The following is an 8,422-nucleotide window of genomic DNA, read 5'->3' as shown; positions in this document are numbered from 1 at the left end:
AGGAATATTGAAGTTATGCTTGTTGATTAAAAAGCTAGTTATTTTGTAAATGTTCCTTTTTATATTCTAATATAATTCCGCGCTTTTAAAAAAAGTAATATATATATTTTTACATAAAAAAAGATAGATTCCAGCAACGGAAATTCCCGAAAAGTGGGAATTGGTGCCACGTGTACTTCACCAGCGTGGAAATAGCGGCGGCCACGGTACTACTGAATTTGGAAATCAGAGGTGGAAACCGCGTGCGCGTGCTGCCACGTGTACTTCGCCAGCCTGACGTGTACCTCGCCAGCTCACGCTAGCGCGGGGCTACAATCTATCATGGCCACAATTTTTGATTTCATCCATTTCAAGATTCGAAATTCCCGCAGTTCGGCAACTTCGCACGTCCTTCTCTCTGCAGCTCAGAAATATCAGACCCCTCTTAATTAGGGTTTGCAAGCTGATTCCTTATGCAGGTTTGCTGATTAATGCAGATGCCTTTCTGACTCAGTTTATGCAGGCCAGTATTGTTTAGGGTTGACTCATTTGGATTTTCTGGTTGTCTGTTCAGAGTTGTGATTAGCGCTTCAGAGTTAGGGTTACTTCTCATTGAAGATAATCGGCCTGGCTGTCCAGGGTTTTTGCAGGTGACCCGGCTAGGGCTTCGGCTGCCGTTCTGCTTATGAAGAGCGGGTTTTCATGCTAAATAAATCCCTTCTATGTACCTCTTCAAAGTACTCTATGGATACTTTCTCTCCAGAAGGTCTGCACGTGCTGTTAGTGGATGATGATCGCGTATGCTTGATGATACTGGACAGGATGCTTAAGAAATGCAACTACAAAGGTATGCAGTTTAATTTCGTATTATCCCTGTGTGTTTGCCAGAAGCTACTCGTTTCCTATGTGTAAATTACGTGCTAATGATAACATAGCTATCATATGAGTTAATTATAGGGTAATAATTATAGCTTAGTCCATGTGTTTATAATCTGTCACTCATCTTAAGTGTCAAGCCTCATTGATTGTTTAATCACTTGCTATTAAGCCCCATTCAGCATTAACACAGCAATCCAATGTATTGATACTACTAACAATAGGCATCACTTGCAGCTGACTTGATATTAATATTACATATAAGTAATCCCATATTTAAATACCATGATAATCTAATTCATAGCTGTGTGGGCCAGAGGCGGGGACCCACCTCTAGCTAATAACTTTTGTAGAAGCATGTGCTGGAGGTACCAACGCGGGCCACTAAAGAAGATTTTTCTGAGCCATGACAAGATACAAAGCTCCATGATGACAAGATACAAAGCCTTTGTCAGCCATGTTAACATGGCTCAAAAAAATGTAGTTGAGCTGCATGTTTAACATGTCAAGTGCCCGTACAATTAAGGTCCGGAGTGGATGGAAGAGCATAGAGAGCAGCAAGTATTCAGAGTATGCTGTAGCATGTGTCGATCATGTGTACTGCTAACACTATACATTAAGCTGCATAGAAACATTTGGAGCTTGTATTGACCATGCCGTGTGATACCAACGTGGTAATTAAGCTGTATTAATTAGATAATTGTTGTCTGTCTAGCTCCTTATGACCAAGTTTTATATGCTAATCATTGAACTTCTGTTGTCATGGCATTTTTGATTACGCTGCTCAGTAACAACTTGTGACTGCGTGAACCATGCTTTAGACTTGCTGAGGGATAACCAGGAGGACTTTGATCTTGTCCTGAGTGATGTCTTCATGCCCGATGTGGATGGATTCAAACTGTTGGAGATCATTGGACTCGAGTTAGACTTGCCTGTAACCAGTAAGATCCCCCCCTCCTCCCCCAACACAAAAAAATTGGTTCCGCCTCTTGTTTGGTATTTTAAATGTGAATTACATCACATTATGATCCTTTTTGTTTATGTACAGAATCTTTCACTTCATGGTGAGGTCATGTGTTCAGTAGATCTTGGGCTATGCCTCTCCTTTGCACATCATTCGTGAGAAAGCACATGTTACTCTTGTAATAGTTCACTTGACAGCAATGTCTCAAACAGTAGGTTTGCTTTATGTTGGGTCATGCATTTCTTTGTGCATAGCATCTCCATGCAAGGGTAGTATTTGTTCATCTTTCCACCTTGAAAGGAAGGCGTGTATGTGTGTGCACACGCGCGTGTGCATAAAGGTGATCAGCCTCAGGCATATGCGGGTTCCTGTGTGTGCTGCGAGTTGATGCAATACACACATGCATGTATGTATCAAGACAAATATATGCACACAGAAAAATATGCACGCACATTTATAGAAATATATCTATCCACAGCCCCCCCATCCCCCCCGACCTCGCTCATACACGTGCCTGCCCACCCACCCACGCGCACACCCCCCCCTGCCCGCCCACCCACCCACCCACCTACCTACCCATGTATATAGATATGCATCTACACACAAATTTGCATGTATGTATGTATGTTTATGCTTTTGGTTGGTTTAGTCTGTAGTTAATAAAATGCACATGACATATATAGATATGCATCTACATGCAAATTTGTATGTATGTATGATGTATGCTTATGCTTTTGGTTGGTTTAGCGTGTATGTATGCTTATGCTTTTGGTTGGTGTAGTGGTTCACATGCCTATGCTTTTTCAGTTTATTCATTTGAAAATATAGAGTATGATGGTAACAGAATGAAGAGCCACAGTGATTTCTATAGACATTTCATTTTAAATGTTTCACTCATGGATTAAAGCCTAACTTACCTCCAAAAACTTGCAGTGATGTCTGCAAATGACGACACTAATGTCGTTATGAAAGGTATAATTCACGGTGCTTGTGACTACCTCATCAAGCCAGTGAGAATGGAAGAGCTGAGGAACATTTGGCAGCACGTGATTCGCCGAAAGGGGACATGTTCACCTAGAGTGGGATTCCATAGTGACTGGAATGAAAGTACGAGAGTAGGCGAGTTGCCAGGGCAATCCTCTAAGAAGCGCAAAGAAGCCAACAATTTGGTGGAGGCCGGTTTGGTAGATAATATCAACAGTTTTAAGAAAGCACGTTTGACTTGGTCGGTTCACTTGCATCAATGTTTTGTAAACGCAGTGAATCAGCTCGGGGTGGAGAGTAAGAACTTGCTTTTATTGATTTTGGTTCTGGCTTTTCTGTTAGTTAAAAGGTATTTATTGAACCAGGCACGTATATGAGTCTCCTCGAGATTTCTTAATGAACTACATTAAGGGCATGGTCACTTGGGAATGCGAGTGTGCGCGCTAGATGCCATCCTCCATTTCCCATCAACATGTGGCCATGGGTTAGGGTTGTTGTATAACACTTGGTTGTAATGTGAACTTCAAATGGTGGGTGGGTGCGTGCGTGCATGTGTGTGTGTGTGTGTGTGTGTGTGTGTGTGTGTGTTCGGATAGCATATATCAAACATGTCCTACTCCTTCAGGCTCTCCTTGCGACAGACACTGCACTGCACTGTTGTTATGCGAGCCAGGATGTTGATTTGCAGACTTTCTCACTTTTCTTTGATTGTTTCTGAGGAACTCTAGTATGGGTCCTTTTGGGACTCGCCATTGTACAGTGCATATTCCTTCGTAGGTTTTCACCTCGCACTGAGGTTTCCCACTAGTAATATATCATTACTAAAAAGAGAGAGTTTGTGTGTGCACGTGTGCGCACATGCACATGAATTACATTAAATAAATGATCACATGGGAACGGCAGTTCATCATGGCCTCCATCTCCCGTTATCATGTAACTATAGGTTATGATGGTTCTGCATTACTTAGTTGTACTGTGAACTTCTAACAGTGTGGGTGAGTTGGGGGGGGGGAATGGGTGGCGCGTGCATGCATTTTTGTAAGAACTACATACATGGGAATGAGAGCGTTCCATGGGAAATGCCACCCTATATCCTATCACCATGGGACTATGGGCTCAGGTGGTCTGTAATGTGAACTTCAATTGTGCACGTGTGTGCATGCACCTGTGGGAACGGGAGTGCGCCGTAGGAGATGCTGTCCTCCATCTCCTGTCACTATGTGACTATGCACTAGGGTGAATTTCAAATGGGTGGTGTGTGTGTGTGTGTGTGTGTGTGTGTGAGGGGGTGTGCATGTACATGTCCGTGCATGCGTCCATACTCACAGGTGCATGAACTGCATTGAGGGTATGGTCACATGGGAATGGAAGTGTGTCATGGGAGGTGTTGTCCTCCATTCTCAAAGTATGTGCGCAGGTGCATGAGCTGCATAACGAGGGCATGGTCACATGGGAATGGGAGTTGTAATGTGAACTTCAAATGGTTGGGGTGTGTGTGTGTGTGTGTGTGTGCATTTTTTTATTCTTTTCTTAAGATGGTACTGCGATCACAGAAGCTGCACCGTCAAAGTTATGTGAGATAATGAATGTTCAAGGTCTGACACGGGAGAATGTCGCGAGTCACTTACAGGTTTGTGTCTGTTGAGACTAGCCGCTTTCCATCATCCATTGGTACATGGACATAACAGAGAATGAGCTTTACTATGTTGTATGCATGTGTGCAGAAATACCGATTGTATCTGAAGAGGCTGAGTGGGGTTGTGCCCGAACCCTGCCCAATTGCATCATTCCAGGCTTCACAAGATGGGACGTCTGGTGGTGCCATGCACGTACTGCCTGGAGGGAAAAGTTCTGGATCAATTCCTGCTGTAAAATGGTTGAATTTTGGTGCTGGGTTAGCAGGGTCAAATGCTGGAAAGAGAAGTATTGATGCGGGCTCCATGAAGTTATTTGCTCAACTGGAGGCTGCTCAACAACAGAAGCAAACGAGTGTCAATAGAGCCCAAGTCTTTGGTGGATTCAGACTTGTAGACCCATATCTCTTATCAACCTTTCTCGATGCTGGCCTGCATAGAAAGCCATCCCTGGACTTGAGCTTTCAGAAGAATGATTCACCTTCTTGGCAGGCATCGCCTAATTGTCTGGGTGACCTTGCTGCCAGTGGTTTCAAAGGTGTGAAGTTGGAAAATGAGATGAGAACGAGGTCTCATAGGCCACCAATGGAGGGTTTTATAAGCCAATGGGAAATCCATCCGAGAGGTGTCCAAGAAGTCAGACTTGATCCAGCAGCAGCCAACATGTGGACTCCAGGAGATCAGCTCAACTATAGCCTGGTGAAGATGGTGGGCACTTGTCATGGAGGCGAGCGAGCTGCAGAAAATATTGAGACACCTGACTATGTGAGCTCTTCAAACTTGTCTGATGAATTGTCTTCTTGTGCTCTAACAGAGATGAAAAAGGGATACTTTTTGGGATGCAACGTCAATGCCCTTGAAGGCCTGAGCATTTCAGCTCCCAATAACTTGGTGCAGAACCCAGAACAGCTCAATGTCTCTGACTATCTTTTGGACGAAGTGTTCCCCTTTGATGACTGAAGTTTCTTTTATGAAGTTTTCAATTGGTGGTATCAGGGACTCGAATGCTGGAAAAAGGTACTGAAGATCAATCCCACAAGCTGCGAAATTTTGAAGCCCTTGGAACACTTGTACATGCTGAGTTTACAGGCATGTGGTTAGTATATGCATCATGGTCTCATTTCCACAGTGTGAACTTTGTTGATATTATAATGAGAGGAATAAGATTCACTTGCAATGTGCCATTATTGGATTGGATTTTTTAGGAAAGATTTCAGGCATTAAGCTTTTCTTTTGTGCCAACAGATGTTGAGGGTGAGTGGTGCGTGCTGTCTCCTGCCACGCAGGAAAGTAAATCTACTTTTATCAGTATGACAACCCACACTCAATGAGGGTGTTTAAAGCATTTTTAACTAAAGATTTCAGGCATTAAGCTTTTCTTTTGTGCCAACAGATGTTGAGGGTGAGTGGTGCGTGCTGTCTCCTGCCACGCAGGAAAGTAAATCTACTTTTATCAGTATGACAACCCACACTCAATGAGGGTGTTTAAAGCATTTTTAACTATTTTTTTTACATCTGAGTTGGGCCTGCAAGCAATTGTTTTGTGGATGATGTGTAGAGAATACAAGGGTGCAGGGATTGCAAGAGGAGAGGGATGTAGAGATGGATTGCAACTCTTTCGGAGTGAGAATTGCAACTCGTGGATAACGGATATCCACATGGGAAAGAAGCCGAAGAGTAGCTTTTGTAGATCCCAACATTAGGTGGTGACAGCCAGTCATTTCAGCAGTTTTGGGAACTTTGTTCCACTCGCAACAGTATAAGGTCAACACTATGTAAATCTTAGTGGTTTGAAGGGCTGCTCTATTCTTTAGAAAGATTGTGCATGCCTCCATATCCCCAAATTTGAAAGAAAAGGCCTCTCTCTTGTTGGATCCTTCCCGTCCTGGCATGCATTAACAAAACGTGGCCATGTAATGCCCGAGAGTGACAGAATTTGTCCTCTCTAAGGTGGCCTGCATAATGGCGTTCTGATCCAGATTTAGTTGTTTACATGCCACTTCCACCCATTGGGAGGTGGCTCTATCCTTCTTGGTTACTTCCACCCATTGGAAGGTGGCTGTTATATCCTTCTTGGAAACTTCTACCCATTTGGAAGTTGCCAAGAGACCATCGAGGACAGCAATCCCCCAGCACATGTCATCCATGCCCTATTAACCACCGCCGGTTGTGCCAAAAGATGCCTTTTCCCCTGGACTGAAAAGTGCTTGGGATCCACATATGAAGAAAAGGTCAAATATGTGTTTTTCATGGCCCAGGAGCTGCCTTGCATGCACATTCAGTGGCCATGGAGACAGTGGATGATCCTGACTGGCGCTCTCTGATTCCCCCCTCAGATGTATTAGGGAGACCCCTCTCTCCCCTTTTTCAGTTATTGCCTCTATACAAGACTTGTGATCTGGGCTTGCCAATTTTTGTTCTTATTACTAATGGAAGGAACTTGTTTTTGGAAAGAGGAAAAGATAACAGTGCAGTTATTGCTTTTGCATACAGTGGAGGAGAGACAGCGAGTGAGCATGCAAAAGGCTCGTAAGGGTGGAGGCATGCGTTTTTAATGTGCTTTTGGCATTTTTGAAAAAAAAAGCGAATCACCTCTTTTAAAAAGGGCGAAGGGTGGCCATGTGATGCAAAGGTGGTCGCCATGTGTTCTACAGCGAGTGCCGGGTGCTGTGCGCAAGGGCTACAGCTGAGAGCTGCTGCGCATGGGCTACAGGCTGCAGCACTTGGGCTACAGGGTGCTGCTGCACTTGGGCTACAGGTGGTGAGCGCTTCTGCGCATGGGCTAAAGGGCGCTGCTGCGCATGGGCTAAAGGGCACTGCTGTGCATGGGCTCCAGCCGGGAGTGGCTGCGCATAAGGACTGCAGCCAGTCGGGCAGCCAGGCAGGCAACCAGGTGGCTGCGCATGGGCTACTGCCGGTAAGCAGTTGCATGCAGTTACAAGCATGCCACAAACTCTTTCCCCCCCCCCCCTCCCCCCCCCCCCCCCCCCCCCCCCCCCCCCCCCTCAATGAGGGGTTTTTTATTTATTCATATTCTAGCATCCCCCCCCTCCTAGAGAGTTGGGGGTCTTATTCAGGATCCGTAACTATACTAAGCAGTAAATCAACATGTATACATCATCCTGGATCCAGTACATAAGTATATATGTAAAAGAGATTCATAGTGATGTCATAGGCCGAGTTCTGCTTCATGCTATTCTAGCTTGAGCATCACAAACAGCTCCATTCATTCCTCTTCCTTTTACTTTGACTTGGATCATTGAGGGGATCAAGTACCCAAGGCTGAATGTGAGGCGTTGAAAGAATTCTGATTGGCGGATTAACCTGCAAGAAAATAAGGTGGGTGCTACATTCTTTTTTTGGATTGATGCCTTGGCTTGAAAATTTGCCGTTGTGACTGCCCAATAAACAGCTGTAGGTGGATTCCATCTACTATGCATGTAGAAGCCGCTTCTAATTCCCTGATGTCTCCTGCATCCATCGGTATTGTCTCCATCTCCTTCCACTATTGGCATTGATTTGGCCTTTTTTCCTCTTCATCATGTGGACATATGAATTAGAAAGCCAGTAATGATTGGAGCATCCTCTTTATCTGCTGCTTCTCTTTGAGCGCCTTAAGAGTTCATCAAGAAAACCTTGCTGTCTCCTTCCTTCTGTTGCATAAACTTGCTTTTGCCCTTTCGAAATCTTGTTCTTCCTGCATTACAGGTTCTACTTGTTGACACTTTGGAAAGCATGTCAATTGCATATTTGCAGTCTGCAAAGTTTCTTCACTGTTTCCATGAAGGTTTACATCGAGGGCAGATTTATGTGGTATGTCTTTTATCTTACTGTCTAAGTTTCAACCCATCTTCTCTTGATGCATGTTGTTTTGAGGGTAGTGTGAAGAAGACATTGTTGCTGCCTGGAAGTTTGATCTGCACACCATAATTTGAACTGCCTCGAATGATGGAGCTTTTACAGCGAGTGTCTCTTACTGAGTCCA

At 44.4% G+C, this 8,422-nt stretch overlaps 1 protein-coding gene across 6 annotated transcripts; it reads left to right on the top strand.

Annotated features, from left to right (window-relative positions):
• The first annotated feature begins 367 nt into the window (after nucleotides 1-367).
• Nucleotides 368-7,393, top strand: LOC147604532 (two-component response regulator ORR25-like). Of its 6 annotated transcripts, none has more exons than XM_086794650.1 (10): nucleotides 384-502; nucleotides 619-826; nucleotides 1,677-1,796; nucleotides 1,904-2,030; nucleotides 2,753-3,100; nucleotides 4,357-4,433; nucleotides 4,528-5,202; nucleotides 5,434-5,533; nucleotides 5,683-5,745; nucleotides 5,831-7,393. In XM_086794650.1, coding segments are annotated over exons 4-10 (1,350 nt in total). In that variant the 5' UTR covers nucleotides 384-502; nucleotides 619-826; nucleotides 1,677-1,796; nucleotides 1,904-2,029; the 3' UTR covers nucleotides 5,917-7,393. The 6 variants fall into 6 exon arrangements, with proteins under 6 accessions (XP_086650773.1, XP_086650776.1, XP_086650777.1 ...); XM_086794651.1 differs by having other exon boundaries at nucleotides 1,904-1,997; nucleotides 5,831-7,392; XM_086794647.1 differs by lacking the exon at nucleotides 1,904-2,030 and having other exon boundaries at nucleotides 368-458; nucleotides 1,644-1,796; nucleotides 5,831-7,391.
• Nucleotides 7,394-8,422: the final 1,029 nt, after the last annotated feature.

The sequence above is a fragment of the Cibotium barometz genome, chromosome 61, assembly GCF_041138505.1.
Source record: "Cibotium barometz isolate CiBa-2024 chromosome 61, ASM4113850v1, whole genome shotgun sequence".
NCBI classification, from domain to species: Eukaryota; Viridiplantae; Streptophyta; class Polypodiopsida; order Cyatheales; family Cibotiaceae; genus Cibotium; species Cibotium barometz.
Note: the sequence above shows the minus strand (reverse complement) of the source record. Positions and strands in the feature narration are given on the sequence as shown.

What these genes read in the sequence shown, in the direction of transcription:
- LOC147604532 (XM_086794647.1), top strand. Translation starts at nt 682, where the DNA reads ATGCTAAATAAATCCCTTCTATGTACCTCTTCAAAGTACTCTATGGAT. An exon ending in TAAGAAATGCAACTACAAAG is followed by an intron (nt 827 to 1,643) that starts GTATGCAGTTTA and finishes TACGCTGCTCAG; the next exon opens with TAACAACTTGTGACTGCGTG. An exon ending in ATATTGAGACACCTGACTAT is followed by an intron (nt 5,203 to 5,433) that starts GTGAGCTCTTCA and finishes TGGTGGTATCAG; the next exon opens with GGACTCGAATGCTGGAAAAA.